At 40.4% G+C, this 18377-nt stretch overlaps 1 protein-coding gene across 4 annotated transcripts; it reads left to right on the top strand.

Annotated features, from left to right (window-relative positions):
• The first annotated feature begins 3527 nt into the window (after positions 1-3527).
• On the top strand, positions 3528-13316 carry LOC110491577 (uncharacterized). Of its 4 annotated transcripts, none has more exons than XM_090202188.1 (8): positions 3528-3928; positions 7705-7743; positions 8166-8387; positions 8682-8972; positions 10386-10880; positions 11165-11281; positions 11424-11741; positions 11832-13316. In XM_090202188.1, exons 1-8 carry the CDS (start codon positions 3895-3897, stop codon positions 11933-11935), a joined length of 1620 nt encoding a protein of 539 aa, XP_090058314.1. In that variant the 5' UTR covers positions 3528-3894; the 3' UTR covers positions 11936-13316. The 4 variants fall into 4 exon arrangements, with proteins under 4 accessions (XP_090058314.1, XP_090058313.1, XP_090058312.1 ...); XM_090202187.1 differs by having other exon boundaries at positions 11159-11281; XM_090202186.1 differs by having other exon boundaries at positions 11424-13316.
• Positions 13317-18377: the final 5061 nt, after the last annotated feature.

The following is an 18377-nucleotide window of genomic DNA, read 5'->3' as shown; positions in this document are numbered from 1 at the left end:
ATTGCTATGACAGGTCATTTTCTCGGTATTGGATCAGTTTGGGTCTGTAAAATGTATTATGCGAGAATTGGTGGGGGAAAAGCCTTAACGCACAAATATTGATACAATAACTATCATATCAAAGTAAACTTGGAGTTACACGAGGATATGTTGTGTGGTCCTAATACTACTTGGGAAAGCATGCAGTTTATTAGGGTCTTATTCTGATGACGTGATGGTTGATAGAAAAACCATCATGTAGCAGTAAGCTTGGAATCACACGATGATGTTGTAGCCTACCACGACATTGAAAAGCATGCAGAGTTTATAGGCAGATGGAATAAGTTATTATGACCTTAATAACTTATTTCATAACTTCATAACTTATGGCGATTAAGTGCATGTTGATGAGCTTCGTGCAAATGTTCAATAAATAGAGGGTAGGCTATCATGTGAATGATGCTGGTGACATGGTGATCGGTAATTGGCTGGCAATTGTTTTTTAAGGATGTTTATTTTATTCATTTCTCAACGTATAACCTAGAGCATGTTCCCAAACCAGTGTGCAAGTATACTATTTATCGCGACAGTTTTAGTGGAAAAAAAATCCAGAGTTGAAAATGCAATGGAAACACATTAAACTTCAGTTACTATTCCATTTAACCCATCTGAACAATACAGTTCTCTTGACATGCCATATTTGAAGTCCACATCTTTGGACTAAAATTTGTATAGCGCCTCATAAATCATCACATATTTCCCAAACATTAGGCTACTGTTACGGCCCTCCCTTCTCTTAATTTTCAACTCTACATTTCACAGCTTTTCTCTTATTGAATTAAACTCCGACATTTGTCTTTTTTGTCTCAGTGGATCGACGTTAACTTTTTCTGCCCAAGTCCCCAAAAGTATCTTGTCAATTGTCGTGTATTTGACACACATAGTTAGGCCCTAAAGCACTAAAAGCAGATACAAATGAAAGAAAACACTCAATGTAGCCTATAGATATGAATTGCACAATAATTATATATTTATGGATTTTTAATTAATGCATTGTTTTCTCTTTATTCAACCCGCACCCCCTACCCGCTCGTCATCCACACAAGATTTAATGACCCTTAATCCACCCACCCCACGGATATAACCACGGGGAATGCGGGTTATGAGTGAACCTGCGCATCGCAAGCAGAGGGGAGATACATGACTTACACCAATGATGGAAGGACTCATATCTCCCGGTTCCTCTCTATAAAGTGCCTTTAAAGTTGATCTTTAAAATGGCCTCGTAATTACTTCTGGAGTTGATTCTACATTTAGTATTCATTTCTAGGCCCTGAATTTCCCATTCCATTTAAAAAGGTAGTCTGCCGTTTGGACAAGAAACATTCTATCACGCTGCATGTGTCCACAGTTGCGCATTTTAGTACCAGATGGATACGGGGTATTTTCCAAACTCTATAAGATAGAACTACATTTATAAATTAATAATCTGTTGAATAAGACATGATAATGGATATCCAAAAGGATAAATAAGGGTGCATCAATAATATGGGGAGCTATAAGATATATTAAACTACAAACAGCGTTACAATATTTATTAGAATCAGAATCACCTTTATTTGCCAAATACATTTACAGTGCACATAATAAGCATTGGATTTATATTGTATTTTATTTAACTAGGCAAGTCAGTTAAGAACAAATTCCTATTTTCAATAGTGGGTTGACCTTCAGGGGCTGAACGACAGATTTGTACCTTGTCAGCTCGAGGGTTTGCAACCTCCCGGTTACTAGTCCAGCGCTCTCTAACCACTAGGCTACCCTGCCGCCCTTAATCACCATCCTCAGATCTCTAATCACAGCCATTCAACTCTGTAACTGTTTTAAAATCAACATTGACCTCAGCAAAATCCTCTCCAGCAACTGAGTTAGGAAGGATGCCTGTATCCTACTAGTGAATGGGTGTATTGATATACCACCCGAAACCGAACGAATAACTTCACCATGCTCAAAGGGATATACCCATCTACCAATCCGTGCCCTTCTTCTCGAGGCATTGGAAAAACTCCCTGGTCTTATTGGTAGAATATGTGAGTGAACTTCTGTACTCCACTGAGTGACCTTAAACATAATTGAGTGTGTGGGGTATAGAAATGGGGTAGTCATGTTAACCCATATTATTGCACACAGAGTGAGTCCATGTGACCCATTATGTGATTTGTTAAGCAAATGTTTTTTCATATTTGTGACGTCTTCACTGTTATTCTACAATGTAGAAAATAGTAAAAGTAAAGTCAAACCCTGGAATGAGTAGGTGTGTCCAAACATTTGACTGGTACTGTACACATTATGAAGTATTTTGTGTAGCGAAGTGAAATAAATCACAATTAAATCCCGAGCACAGCCCCCACTTTGTAACGGAACAAAATGTGCATTACAAAGTGAGAAGGTTTGTAAGACGGTCAGTTCTGGTGACTTTTAAAAAATAAAATTATATAAAATATAATTTCCCCCTCCAGAAATAAACCCAAGAACATATTGGTCCATATTATCAGGCAGGTGTTATTTAGTAATAAGCGTTATCACCTTCTGTAGCCTAACTGATGCAGGATAGTGGCAATATATACATTGGCCGAGAGTTTTCCATCTGCATTTACCCAATTGCATTCGGCTAATCATTTTCTAAATCACAAACTCTAAACATTAGCTTGTTGCTAGTTAGCAACATAGGCATGACTTGAATGTCCCCCAAAAAACGTTCCAATGTCACTCAGGCAAGGATCATGTACTATGAATATAATGTAGGCCTACCTGTTACAGCTGACCCGTGTTACATTTAAACCCGGTCTCCCCTAAGCGTTCAACGCCATTGGCGAGGACTAACTGGCATAAACCATGTCCCTGCTAATAACTCAGGTTCTAAAATGGTTCAGTTCACTAATATTTTGGATATGAGAAGTAAGTAACAAAAGAAAGCCCTGGATGACTGACCATCCATGATATCAAAAGAATAGTTTTAACCATTGTTATGAGTCCATTCAGTGTTTGCTTACATTTACGTTGTTTACAAACATTGAAGTAGATCAAGCTTATATTTTGGGTTCTGGTGGGATATGACAGTTGAAATAAGTCCATGAGGTGGTTGGTTATTCGTTATGTTCTTCAATAATCAACGGGTGTATATAATTCATTTCAAAGACTATATAATGAATTGGGTAGTGCACCAGCAGTTTCTCTTGTCATGTCAGTCATTGCAGACCTCAGAGCTATTATATAACTCAGAAATGTACAGAACAACTAGTTCATGTCAGCTAATGCTTTTTAGCTAGGTTTATTTTTCAGCCCATTGATTTTGTTGTAATGTTTGAGTCACTCAAATATCACATGAACACATATAAGGCACGGCAAAATGTGTATAATAGCAGGAAATTAGCTTTAAAACTGCTTAATTTTCTCTGCACCCCATGACAAAATGTGTATAATTGCATGAAATTAGCTTTAAACCTGCAAAATGTTATCTCCGCCAACAAGAGGGGTGTGAACAGTTTGTGTCATGAACAGTGCTCATGCCCATAGAAATAGAAGTGGAGCACGTGCGCAGGGGGGCGCGGGATGTTCCCCAATGCTGGAAGGGGGGCCTGAGTGAAAAAGTTTGGGAACCCCTGCTTTTAGAGAACAATGAAAATACCGTGGAACAAACAAGAAAGCCAGCGTGCAGAAGTTTGTTCGGGAATGTTCTACTAAAATCAATCAAAACAAAAATATTTTGGGTGTCTTCCAAGTCTCAACTTCCTCAACATTGTTCTGTCTTTAGCACAGCCCCGTGCTATGTGTTCTCCATTCACTGTCCTCTCATTGTTAGTCACCCAGTCATTTCCCTGATGTGCAGATCTTAAGTAGGCATACTGAACAGCCATGGGAATGACATACCTTTTCCTGATATTGGCAGGTAAGCCCCCCATCTCCACCAATGAATGATGCTACCAGTCTTCTGCTCTGTTTAACTCCGCATACAATTGTTTTTCTGTTATATTATGACCAACAAAATGTTCAGTTTATATTATGACTAAATATATACTATATAACTGGTATTATGAATTGTGTGCACTTTTTCTGTGGATTTGTAGACTCCTTGGGTTGAATTCAAATGTAAAGATTAAATAATGATAACTTTAAATGACAAGAGGGTGAATGACAGTCGCCTACTCAAAGGCATTTAAGGGTGTTTTTTTTTGCGGTTTTTGAGAAAATAACTAGTTTAGATGCAAAATGGATATGAGTCAGTAACAAGGTTTGCATCCAACCATTTAATTCAGATGAATGACCTGATGCATAAAAAAAATAGTTATGACAGGTCATTTTCTCGGTATTGGATCAGTTTGGGTCTGTAAAATGTATTATGCGAGAATTGGTGGGGAAAAGCCTTAACGCACAAATATTGATACAATAACTACCATATAAAAGTAAACTTGGAGTTACGCGAGGATATGTTGTGTGGTCCTAATACTACTTGGGAAAGCATGCAGTTTATTAGGGTCTTATTCTGGTGACGTGATGGTTGATAGAAAAACCATCATGTAGCAGTAAGCTTGGAATCACACGATGATGTTGTAGCCTACCACGTCATTGAAAAGCATGCAGAGTTTATAGGCAGATGGAATAAGTTATTATGACCTTAATAACTTATTTCATAACTTCATAACTTATGGTGATTAAGTGCATGCTGATGAGCTTTGTGCAAATGTTCAATAAATAGAGGGTAGGCTATCATGTGAATGATGCTGGTGACATGATGATCGGAGCTTGGCTGGCAAATTTTTTTTTTAAGGATAAAAAAATATATATATATATCTCATCGTATAACCTACCCTATCCACTGTCAGCTACCTGTTGTCTATACAGCATGTTCCCAAACCAGTGTGCAAGTATGCTATTTATCGCAACAGGTTTAGTGGAAAAAAAATCCAGAGTTGAAAATGCAATGGAAACACATTAAACTTCAGTTACTATTCCATTTAACCCATCTGAACAATACAGTTCTCTTGACATGCCATATTTGAAGTCCACATCTTTGGACTAAAATTTGTATAGCGCCTCATAATCATCACATATTTCCCAAACATTCGGATACTGTTACGGCCCTCCCTTCTTTTAATTTTCAAATCTACATTTCACAGCTTTTCTCTTATTGAATTCAACTCCGACATTGTCCTTTTGCCTCAGTGGATCGACGTTAACTTTTTCTGCCCAAGTTCCCAAAAGCATTTTGTCAATTGGCGTGTATTTGACGCACGTAGTTAGGCCCTAAAGCTTAGGCTTATGCACTAAAAGCAGATACAAATGAAAGAAAACACTCAATGTAGACTATAGATATGAATTGCACAAGAATTATACATTTCTGGATTTTTTTATGCATTGTTTTCTCTTTATTCAACCCGCACCCCCTACCCGCTCGTCATCCACACAAGATTTAATGACCCTTAACCCTCCCACCCCACGGATATAATCACGGGGAATGCGGGTTATGAGTGAACCTGCGCATCGCAAGCAGAGGGGAGATACATGACTTACACCAATGATGGAAGGACTCATATCTCCCGGTTCCTCTCTATAAAGTGCCTTTAAAGTTGATCTTTAAAATGGCCTCGTAATTACTTCTGGAGTTGATTCTACATGTATTATTCATTTCTAGGCCCTGAATTACACATTCCATTTAAAAAGGTAGTCTGCCGTTTGGACAAGAAACATTCTATCACGCTGCATGTGTCCACAGTTGCGCATTTTAGTACCAGATGGATACGGGGTATTTTCCAAACTCTATAAGATAGAACTACATTTATAAATGAATAATCTTTTGAATAAGACATGATAATGGATATCCAAAAGGATAAATAAGAGTGCATCAATAATATGGGGAGCTATAAGATATATTAAACTACAACCAGCGTTACAATATTTATTAGAATCAGAATCACCTTTATTTGCCAAATACATTTACAGTGCCCATAATAAGCATTTACCCCCCTTGGATTTCTTCACATTTTATTGTTTTGAAAAATACTTTTGCCAGTGATTACAGCTGTGATCCTTTTTTTGTAAGTCTCAAGAGCTTTGCACACCTGTATTGTACAATATTTGTCCATTTTTGTAATTTTTTTAATTCATCATGCTTTGTCAAATCTTGCCATAGATTTACAAGCAGCTTTAAGTAAAACTGGAAATAGATATTAACCGTCTTCTTGGTAAGCAGCTCCAGTGAAGATTTGGCCTTGTGTTTTAGGTTATTGTCCTCCATGCTGATTTTGCTGAGGTCAATTTAAATTTTAGGAAGGATGCCTGTATCCTACTAGTGAATGGGTGTATTGATATACCACCCGAAACCGAACGAATATGGTCTTATTGGTAGAATATGTGAGTGAACTTCTGTACTCCACTGAGTGACCTTAAACATAATTGAGTGTGTGGGGTACAGAAATGGGGTAGTCATGTTAACCCCTATTATTGCACACAGAGTGAGTCCATGTGACCCATTATGTGATTTGTTAAGCAAATGTTTTTTTCATATTTGTGATGTCTTCACTATTATTCTACAATGTAGAAAATAGTCAAAGTAAAGTCAAACCCTGGAATGAGTAGGTGTGGCCAAACATTTGACTGGTACTGTACACATTGTGAAGTATTTTGTGTAGAAAAGTGAAATAAATCACAATTAAATCAATTTCAATCCCCCTTTGTAACGCAACAAAATGTGCATTTCAAAGAAAGAAGGTCTATGAGAAGGTCAGTTCTGGTGACATTAAAAAAATAAAATGATCAAAAGTATAATTTCCCCCTCCAGAAATAAACCCAAGAACATATCGGTCCATATTATCAGGCAGTTGTTATTTAGCAGTTAGCGTTATCACCTTCTGTAGCCTAACTGATGCAGGATAGTGGCAATATATACATTGGCTGAGAGTTTTCCATCTGCATTTACCCCATTGCAATCACAAACTCTAAACTTTAGCTTGTTGCTAATTAGCAACATACTGATAACTTGAATGTCCCCAAAAAACGTTCCAATGTCACTCAGCCAAGGATCATGTACTATGAATATAATGTAGGCCTGTTACAGCTGACCCGTGTTACATTTAAACCCGGTCTCCCCTAAGCGTTCAACGCCGTTGGCGACATTGGCGAGGACTAACTAGCATAAACCATGTCCCTGCTAATAACTCAGGTTCTAAAATGGTTCAGTTCACTAATCTTTTGGAAATGAGAAATAAGTAACAAAAGAAAGCTCTGTGATACCCTCTTTTAACAGTGGCCATCAAAACTGCTTTCAAAATGTGTGTTTTCCCACGACTGCATTAAGAATGTTATACAATGACGGGGCATGCATTCTCTCCCTGTGTGGCACCCGCAATTTGAATGTGCCTCGAGAGGAATATTATTTTCTCACATAGAATACGACAAGCTGACCAAACTATTCTACTGGGGTTATCTGACTTTGCTGTTGCTACTCGTGTTGTTGGCTCAGAAAAGTTAATTGTGGACAATATTTTTCATTAGATAATTCAAACTGTGCATAACCAAAGGCAGTTTCTGGGGTCTCCGTTCTGCCTATCTTTCATTTGGATCATAGGTCGCCTCACCCGGCCCAGTTTAACACGCTACCACAGCGTAGAGAGAATGGAAAGTGCGTACAGAATTATGTAAAAACAATTTTCATTTTATTTTTTACAGTGTTTTCTGTTGTGGTCAAGAGTCAGCTCAAACCCCAGGGTAAGTACACAGCGTTTTACAACCCCACGCAACCAAAAACATGTATTTTTCACTTGAAGCCAAAAACCATACACGCCTATCTACCTAGTCCGCCCGCCAAGCCTCCACCTGCTCCCCCTGGACCCCCCTTCTTTCTGCTTCCGCCCATTATTTGGCACAATATCTCTGAAAGTGTGATAAAGGCGTTAGCCATTACAGCAACTTTCATATCTCTTCTAAAATGCGATGTCTCAAACGCTGATGCTTGTAATCTACCGCTAGGTGGCAGCATAAACCTAACCTCAGACTGCAGTTGGCAAGTTCACTGTCATTCCGATTTACAGTAGCCAGCAGTGACAAGCATAATATTGTGAGAATTCCTATTTGCACCAAGAGAAAAAAGCATCTCCTCCAACGGTTCTCTCTCCTGTATCTCTTTTCAGTTTCCATGGTCCTCACATTCAAGCAAGTCTACTCTGGGGATACAATAATTCTGAGTTGTGACAACAGCATAGGTAAGGTAAAATGGTTATTCAACAAGGTTGAGGATCAAAATCAAGCCAACAAGACATGGAGCATAAGGGCTGTCTCCGCTAAGAACTCCGGCTCATATCAGTGTGAGAACAATGGACAGAAGAGTGACAACTTCAACATCACAGTTCAAGGTAAATATACCACGCCAACTCCCGAATGCCTAAGCCTCATGGACATATCGTTTCAGCTCAGTGGCATAAAATGTGGGTAGTTTAAATTAAGCAGAGAATTCATAAACTAACAGATATGGCAAGAGTTTATACAAGTATTGCTGTGTTCAAAATGCATGCGTCATATAAATGCTGTTTTCATGCTCAACCTCAACCCTTACTTAAAAAATAAATAAAAAACTCTCCCCTTACTTTACTTTTGAACCTTCCACTCCACTACAATCTACTCTGGACTCACCTGGGACTGCATCACAGAGTACCTTCCACCTGCTACTCTGTTGCTCAAGTCAGGGGAGCCAGTCATCAACATAAATGGCTCAGTAGTCCTGGAGCTGCTGGTGGAGGAGGATGAGAGTCTGAAGGGATGGTGCTGTTGGGTGTACAAGGCTGGGAGAGTAGGAAGAATAACACTCAAGAAAAGTCTGACGACCGAAAATCACAAAGTGTTGACCTTTCAACCCAGCAAACTGAAAGACAACGTCGCCATCTACTGGTGTAGTGACGAGAATAACCTGAGGAGCACCCCCCTCACCATCAAGACCTCAGGTAAAACAACCATTGGTGGCTGCAATGTTTCCATAATTTCAATGGAATTGTGGAATAAATATGAACTCTCGAATTCATGTTTTGGCAATTAATCATCTCGATCCTAGAAACCCAGGACTAAAATATTGTGTCAAATTCTCATACCATTATGTTACATACCTAGTCTGTCCACGATTAGGAAGAATTATAGCCTCCTTGGCAAAGTGTTAATGGTTACAGTAGGCTGTGTCAGACCTCCAAGTTGTTGTAGCCTAGGCCTAGCTTTGACGCAAGGGCGTTTTCACACCTAGTCCGGAGCTATAGTTCGAATCAGAGTGCGATTATTTGTTACATCGTATTATTTTTCATTTGTTCCATTTCGTTTCACATTGCCAAATGTCAAACGAACTAAGATGTCTAAACAAATCACGTGATCATGCAAGTCTATTGTTTGTTGAGTTCATTGTTTATTGGAGAAAAATGGATGAAACTATGATTATCAAAAAGCAGAACTTGTGTCCCCCAAAAATGACTTTGGCTTTGGTCTTCAACAACAAAATGCGTTAGCAAACAGCGCAATAGCTGCTCTAACTGGGAAGTAAGTAGGCTATATTCTGTAGCCTATTGGCGCTTTCAACACAACTGAGAACTAAACAACAAAAGTTAGGTCAAATTATGATTTCATTGTTCTTCAGGTCGGAAAGTCTCTAGAAATATGCCAGAATTGTCCATTTGTAATTCCGAGTTGGATGGCCATTAAAAATATTTTTCCCAGCTCGTTGTTTTCCGGAGCCATGAATTAAAACAAAAGCAAGAAATAGTCTAATAGCAAATGACTTACTAGAATAACTAAATAACTCACCAACAGTAACTTTTGAACCATTCAAGCTAGACACCAAACCGGCTTTCACATCTTCAGGCTATCCTAATTATTTCTAATTCTTTAACATCTTTATAAACTAAATTTTCTTCAGGAACAGTACTTTTCTAGTTTGTATTTAAATCCTGTCAAGCCATTCCTGGGTTTCTTTCCAGTTGTGGGCGTCCAAGTTAAGAGTAGGTTTGTTTCCTGTTTTTCATGTACAGTATATTCTAGTTAAGTCACAGCGTTTGAGATGTATTGGCTTAATAGGTCTATCCAAATCACCTTGACCTTTTATGCTATGCAACATGCTCATGATGCCTCTCCTTTGTTGCAGAACCACACACAAACCTTTACCATATCCAACCACAAGTCCTCCATAAATATGTGACATTTGTCATCTGCTTACTCTCTAACCGGGGAAAAGTACTCCTGGTGAAATCTAACCACCCAGTTACCTATCTTGGGTTCCTGAGCCATTTTCTTTGCTACTATACAGGATGTCTGCATCAAATGATAACCATTTTTTTACTTCCTCTCTTCCACCTTCTCTGTTTCTATCTCTCCTCCAGACCGGGTCGTACGGATGATGATATTGCCTGGGCCTGCTCTTTTGGGGGAGAAACTGAGTCTGCGGTGTGTTGTGTCGGGGACCGACCGAATTAGCCACACTATATTCTACAAGGATAAACAGACGATAAAAGACGGTTCCAGTTCTTCTCATGTTATCAACAATGTGACCGAGTCCGACCAGGGGGTATATAGCTGTCAAGCCACCTTTACGCGAAGCGACAAAGGAGTGCCAAACACAGTCAACTCAACTCAACAAGAACTGATTGTTTCAGCACCCCCTATGAAGGCAGTTGTCTCTGAGTCCGCTGGCCTGTCCTGCTCATGCTCCAGCTGCCCCAACGGCGCCTTCTATCACTGGTACTACAAACAGCACAATCCTCAGTGGCTACCTAAAGGCATCAGCGAAAGCTACACAGGTTTCATGCCGGCTGGTAGTTACGCATGCAGAGCAGTGTGGAAAAACGGGAGGTCTGCACTAAGCAATATCCATCATTGTGAGTTCTACACAAATGAGAGAACCTGAACATATATTATTGGAGCGTGAAAATATGAGAGTAGATTCTTGTTGAAGGACATGCCTGATAGAAGTTTGAAATATTCACATAAAAGTTAGTTGCTCAAGCCAACTCTGCTTAAGCCAACTCATCATACAGTGTAGTAGGCCTATGATGTTTTTTTTTAGTGATACACTTGTCAGCAAAATTAAACAAAGTTAATAAACCTTTAGAATTGGACAAACCTAACATTGATCATCTTTCTGCTTTACTCATAGTGACAGATGACGTCGACGCTCAAGAGACACATGTGCTACTGATCACCATTGGGTTGATCGTCTTGGGGGTTATGCTGGTCATAGGAGCCATAGTCATGTATCGCAAGAGGAGGACTAGGGAAGGTAAGCCTACAACTGGTATCCTCAGCGTGTTTTTGTGTGCACAGACATACATGTTTGTTTAAATGACACATAAGTCTTTTACATGACATCAATTGTTTACCATTCAAAAGTTCTTCATGTATTTTCTGTGTTTCTCTGCTAGAGGCCATTTACCAAGATATGCCCCTGATGACAGTGAAGTCGCAGGATGGAGGAGATGGGGGGTACGAGGAGCTCCACAAAAAACATGGTACCAAGAGAGAGGGAGAGTACGACACCCTGAACACAACTCCAGCACAAGCAGCAGGAGGAGAGAAAACAGAGGGAGCGTACGAAGCGCTGAAGAAAGCAGAAGGAAAGGAGGAGGAGTACCACACCTTGGAGGAAGGAGCGGCGAAAGGTGGGGATGGGGGGTATGAAGCGTTGAAAAAGTCCAAAGATGGGGGAACTGGGGATCTGTACCACACCTTGGGGGCGAAAGGTGGGGATGGAGGGCATGGGGGGTATGAAGCGTTGAAAAAGTCCAAAGATGAGGGAACTGGGGATCTGTACCACACCTTGGGGGCGAAAGGTGGGGATGGAGGGGATGGAGGAGATGAAGCATTGAAAAAGTCCCAAGATGGGGGAACTGAGGATTTGTCCCATGCTTTGGGGGCAGAAGGAGGCAAAGAGTGAGATGGAGAGTTTGAAGCATTGGAGAAGGCTAAAGAGGGGTATACCGATCTCTGGGAGCAGAAAGGGGAGAGGAGAAGTAGGCCTAAATCTGAGACTATAGCAAGTCCTGTAATGACAAGAGGAAAGGTGGGGTGTAGGATCGGTGGCGTAGCGCAGTTTTGCAGGGCCCCCCGTAAGGTCCAAGCAAGGCAGTTTTATAGCTAAGCTCATGCTATTTGACCCATTTTGCCATTAGGCTGAAAGAAAAGTTTGCTGTTTTAGAGCTAATTTCCTGCTATTCTACACATTTTGCCATGAATCTGAGAGAACAGTTTGTAGTTTTAAAGCTAATTTCCTGTAATAAAAATAAATAATTCCTCCCGAGTGGTGCAGCAGTCTAAGGCACTGCATCGCAGTACTTGAGGCATCACTACAGAGCCAGGTTCGATCCCAGGCTGTGTTTTAGCTGGCCGCGACCGGGAGACCAAAGAGGCGGCGCACAATTGGTCCAGCGTCGTCCGGGTTAGGGGAGGGTTTGGCCGCCCGGGATGTCCTTGTCCCATTACGCTCTATCGACTCCTTGTGGCGGGCCGGGCGCATACGATCGGCAGTTGTGCGGTGTTTCCTCCGACACATTGGTGCGGCTGGCTTCCAGGTTAAGCGAGCAGTGTGTCAAGAAGCAGTGCGGCTTGGCAGGGTCGTGTTTCGGAGGACGCATAGCTCTCGACCATCGCCTCTCCCGAGTCCGTACGGGAGTTTCAGCGATGGGACAAGACTGTAACTACTAATTGTATATCACGAAATTGAGGAGAAAAAAATAGGGGTAAAAAAAATAAAAATAAATAATAATAATAATTAATGTCTTATGACATGTACATATGTTATCTGGGATGCCCAACCTTCGGAGGGTATCCCAACCCCCCAAAAAATTTAATAATTGTTTATTTTTGGGTTGTGGGAGGGGGGGGGGGGCTAGTGTGTAGGATAATGCTTTTTCTCTGTAATGTGTGAAGTGTTTAAAAGGAGGGATTTCAATACTTACTTTTCTTTGTAATATTAGACATTTTCAGTATTGTTTTAGACCGATATCAACTGCAACACTGAAAGTTTGACAAAAAATGTTTGTATATGTTTTGGTGTTGTATACATTTGAGCTTTAAGGCAAATATGCACTGTTCATTAATTAAGCACTTTCTCTTTTTTGGGTTACGAATTAAACCTAGTCTGTAATGTAAATAGAATATATAAAACATATTATGCTTAAGTTGCACAGTATCTGAGATATCTAAATGCAGTACTCCAAACTGTATATTCATGTCATTTACAGTGGGCGGTAGTGTAACATTGGTAATATATCATTATGATAATTTAGTTTGCTGAAATAAAGTATTAGCATAATCAATTCTCGTGTTTTTTTGTTTGTTTTGTTTAATCAGGTTGTTTGATTCCCACACTCAAGATTAAATCGGTATCATTTTACCATGGTACTTTGGTGTACGTTGGTGCAGGATCACCTGTGCTGGAATAATAATGTTTTATTTTATTCCACCTTTATTTAACCAGGTAGGCCAGTTGAGAACAAGTTCTCATTGACAACTGCGACCTGGCCAAGATGAAGCAAAGCAGTGCGACACAAACAACAACACAGAGTTACACATGGGATAAACAAGCATACAGTCAATAATACAATAAAAAAAAGTCTATATACAGTGTGTGCACTAGGCCATAGTGGCAAAATAATTACAATATAGCAATTAAACACTAGAGTGCTAGATGTGCAAGTAGAGATACTGAGGTGCAAAATAAATAAATAACAGTATGGGGATGAGGTAGTTAGATGGGCTATTTACAGATGGGCTATGTACAGGTGCAGTGACCTGTGAGCTGCTCTGACAGCTGGTGCTTAAAGTTAGTGACGGAGATATGAGTCTCCAGCTAAAGTGATTTTTTCAGTTCGTTCCAGTCATTGGCAGCAGATAACTGGAAGGAAAGGCGGCCAAAGGGGGAATTGGCTTTGGGGCTGATCAGTGAAATATACCTGCTGGAGCGCGTGCTACAGGTTAATATTTTATAATATTAAAATAAGGTTTGAGAACAATGGAATGAGAAGCAGAGTTTAATAGCACTAGACAAGATGGATGGGTAATTAACACGGTCTACAACTGGTTACTGTTTTGGGCCTGTATTCACAAAGCATCTAAGAGTGGATGTGTTTATCTAAGATCAGCTACCCCCTGTCCATGTAATCTTATTCATTATGATTGAAGGCAAAACTGATCCTAATCAGCATCATGCTTTGTAAAAACGGACCTTGCTCTTAACAACCTTGAAGCCAGTAGCTTTGACCCAAGAAAAACCACTGAGAGGGAAGCTGAGTGAGCAGTGCTGGGCGGGCAGAGGAGGAATCCTCCTGCACCACACTCATCCATCTTGACTTTAATTTGCCAAACCCACTGTTCCCTCCAGGAAGCTCCTCAGCCCGGCGCTGCGTGTCAGAGAGAGACCTCAGCTAACCTGACAGCTTCTCTTTCCTCCCTCCTGCCTCACTCCCAGTCTCTCTCCCCTCAACCCCTAACAGAGAAATGCCAAGAGAATACAGAGTGCAGTTAGAATTCAGGTGTCGTATTAAAGTACCGTTGTCTGATATCACTTACCAATGGCTCTCCCTTCCCCCCTCCTTTTCTCTCTCTGTCGGGCAAAGAGATTATCTCTCCCTGATGTTAGACAACGACAAGAGAGGAAGGGAGAAAGAGAGAGAGAGAAACAAACAGGGAGAGAGAGAGTCCTGTCCCATATGACCAGTGTCGAAAACTATTTTCTGACATGACGACATAGACCCTACAATCTTGGAAAAAAGGTATCCAAAAGGGTTCTTCGGCTGTCCCCATAGGAGAACCCTTTTTGGTTCCATGTAAACCTTTTTTGGAAAGGGTTCTACATGGAACTCAAAAGGGTTCTACCTGGAACCAAAAGGGTTCTACATGGAACCAATAGAGTTATTTAAAGGGTTATCCTATAGGGACAGGCGAATAAACCTTTTAGGTTCTAGATAACACCTTTTTTTCTAAAAGTGTACACTCGCTCCCTGGACAATGGCAACGGCCTCTTTCAGATCCCATCAAAATCTTTATTTCTCCCTGACATTATCTCTAGCCCAGCGATCAATAGATGGAGAATAAATAGGTGGAGCGTATTAGTAATACGACACCTCGCATCTGGAGAGAAGGGTTCTTTGCCCGTTAGCAGCCAAACCAGAGGGAGAGGAAAGCAGGGGGTGAAGAAGGGAAAGTTGTGGGCTGACAGAGTGGGAAGCAGAGGCTTTGTGTAATATACAGTTTGTTCATTAAGCATTTGTTTAAAGGTCATTTCACGATTCACATTCACATACAAACCTGAACAGGCTCACAGAGAAAATATAATGTAATGTTAAAAAATAATCATTTGTAATAATGTTGATAGTAGTAGTAATAATAATATGAATAATATAGTAATAATAACATTGTACTCTAGCTTTTTTTTCACCATATTTTTTCACATTAATATGTTTTTGAACATATACAATTGTACATTTTACAGGAAAGAACCAAACAAAAAGAAAATAAACAAACATTCAAAAAGACAACAGGAAAATCCCTAACAGTTATTATTCCTATTTTCCTGGAATGTGATTTTTTATTTTTGATTGTTTACAGTATCTCCATATGGACTGAAGCAAATTCTCCAGTCAAAGCATCGGACCTGGGTCAAATACAAATAAAAAACTGTTAAATACTTGAGCTGCTCTTGAGTTAGTTTGCTTGTTTAAATCAAGGGCACCTCAAATACCTTCAAGGTTTTGACATACAGTATGTGTTTGATCCTAGTGACACACCTCTCTGCTCTACCAATGAAAACATGGGTTTTATATTTGGCTCACTAAACAACTCACAACGCTTACCAGTACAATTATTATTTCTGTACAGTGACATACATAAAACATTATTTATTGCTTTTCGACTAAGTGCGTAAAAATCACTAGCCTACAGATGTTTCTAAGTAGTAAAAATCCAGTGCAGGCTACAATATAAAGGAAGGAATTGAAGAGAGAGATATTCCTCCATAGGAGAGAGATCTCAGTTCCCCTTCTCTGCTCTGTATGAACACCAGGGTCGTGTTCATTAGGGCGCAAGAATGAGCATTTCTTGTAGGATAAGTCCAGGTAGTTACTCCCTGTTTCAATCTGGGTTTTTTCCCCGTTTGGTGCCTAATGAACACGGCCCTGCAGGAGAGGGAGCCTGGGGCTCCATCAATCCCATGGTTGACATGCACTGTCAGCAATCGACTGGTACATAGCTTCATGCACCATTTTGCCCTTCAAAGCAGTCACTATTTGATTGGTTCGAATGAGTGATTGATAGGGTCGTGGTGGGTGCTCGTTGGGATCACGACACCGTGGTCTCTCTCCCTCGGTGTGTTATTGCTTCGCGATGGCGGGCACAGGCTGGCGTGCGTGGGTTTTAGGCTCCTTGGTGCAAGCAAACAGCTTCTTCAGTGAGAGCGCACTGACACTGCACTATATCAAGCGTGACCGTCCAGACAAAGTGGAAACCGATACAATGCTACAGTACAATAACTTCCAGACTATTGGAGGTGGAGAATACAGTATATATGGAATGCAGACTTTTTTGCGTTTTACGCGATTGTGAATGTTCCTTTGCCAAAACACGTTCCATATATACAGCCATATATGACGTAAAACAGATCCGAAAAGTCCTGAAGAGTCCAACAAATATATGTGAAATATGTACCATATACTGTACTTCTTCACTGTATTTTGTAGAGCTTGGATTGGATGGAGATGCTGTGTTGGTCTTTGAAGCAACTATTCTTCTCATCCTTCTCTTCCCATCTCAATTGACAATCATTTTCAACCAGGCAGACAGGTTAGGCCTAATATATATATACACTTCGTTGACATGATAGACTGTAAAAGTGTGCTTATCGAAGTGACACTGTGGAAGCAACACTGAACGGACTAAAGATACTTCATTGTGACCAGTATGCAAGTCAATAACTTTGAATTTTAAAACTGCCTTTCACCAGATTAAGCAAACCAATGTTACAGCACAGAATCCTGTGCTTTATTGGCACAAGTAATATATTTTTTCTTAAAAGTGAACATTATCATGAATTGATTAATTTAGCTTTCAAGGACGTTAGCCGCCAGATAGTGACGACATACATGGCCATCAGTTGTAGCTACATCTACTGATAGTGTAACAAAAACTGTCACAAAAATCAGGCTCATACTCATTATGAAATAAAACCAGACTGACAACCCACATGGTGGGTTATAATAAACACACTGTTGATGAAAGTAACCAAACTAGGCCCCCCAAAAAAAACTCTTCAATAAGAGGTGTAATACCACTATCGACATAGAAGCTTTGGTGCCCTAAAATACTCTTAGAGAGCCTGTCACACATACGGGGCACAAACACAAAACACACTCACATAGAGTGCATTCAGAAAGTATTCAGACACCTTCCCTTTTTACACATTTAGCTACGTTGCAGCCTCATTCTAAAATGGATTAAATAAACAAAATCCTAATCAATCTACGCACAATACCCCATAATGACGAAGCAGGTTTTTAGAGATTTTAGAAAGTTTATAAAAAAACAAAAACTATTTGCAGAAGTATTCAGACCCTTTGCTATGAGACTTGAAATTGAGCTCAGGTGCATCCTGTTTCCATTGATCATCCTTGAGCCGTTTCTACAACTTGACTGGAGTCCACCTGTGATAAATTAAATAGATAGGAAATCATTTGGAAAGGCACACACCTGTCTATATAAGGTCCCACAGTTGACAGTGCATGTCAAAGCAAAAACCATGAGGCAGGAAGGAATTATCCATCGAGCTCCGAGAAAGGATTGTGTCGAGGAACAGATCTGGGTAAGGGTACCAAAACATTTCTGCAGCTTTGAAGGTGCCCAAGAACACAGTGGCCTCCATCATTCTTAAATGGAATAAGATTTGAACCACCAAGACTCTTCCTAGAGCTGGCTGCCTGGCCAAACTGAGCAAGCAGGGGACATGGGCCTTGGTCAGGGAGGTGACCAAGAACCTGATGGTCACTCTGACAGCGCTCCAGAGTACCTCTGTGGAGATGGGAGAACCTTCCAGAAGAACAACCATCTCTGCAGCACTCCACCAATCAGGCCAGACGGAAGCCACTCCTCAGTAAAAGGCACATGACAGCCCTCTTGGAGTTTGCCAAAGGGCACCTAAAGGACTTTCAGACCATGAGAAACAAGATTCTCTGGTCTGATGAGACCAAGATTGAACTCTTTGGCCTGAATGCCAAGCGTCATGTCTGGAGGAAACCTGGCACCATCCCTACGGTGAAGCATGGTGGTGGTGGCAGCATCATGCTGTGGGGATGTTTTTCAGAGGCAGGGACTGGGAGGGAAAGATGAAC

The sequence above is a fragment of the Oncorhynchus mykiss genome, chromosome 16 (genome assembly GCF_057628025.1).
Source record: "Oncorhynchus mykiss isolate SJ-2025 chromosome 16, ASM5762802v1, whole genome shotgun sequence".
Taxonomy (NCBI): domain Eukaryota; kingdom Metazoa; phylum Chordata; class Actinopteri; order Salmoniformes; family Salmonidae; genus Oncorhynchus; species Oncorhynchus mykiss.
Note: the sequence above shows the minus strand (reverse complement) of the source record. Positions and strands in the feature narration are given on the sequence as shown.

Excerpts from the sequence above, each read along its gene's own strand:
- LOC110491577 (XM_021565126.3), top strand. The coding sequence starts at position 3,895 with ATGGGAATGACATACCTTTTCCTGATATTGGCAG. Across the intron at positions 7,744-8,165 it reads GAGTCAGCTCAAACCCCAGG|TTTCCATGGTCCTCACATTC; the intron begins GTAAGTACACAG and ends ATCTCTTTTCAG. Across the intron at positions 8,973-10,385 it reads CCTCACCATCAAGACCTCAG|ACCGGGTCGTACGGATGATG; the intron begins GTAAAACAACCA and ends TCTCTCCTCCAG.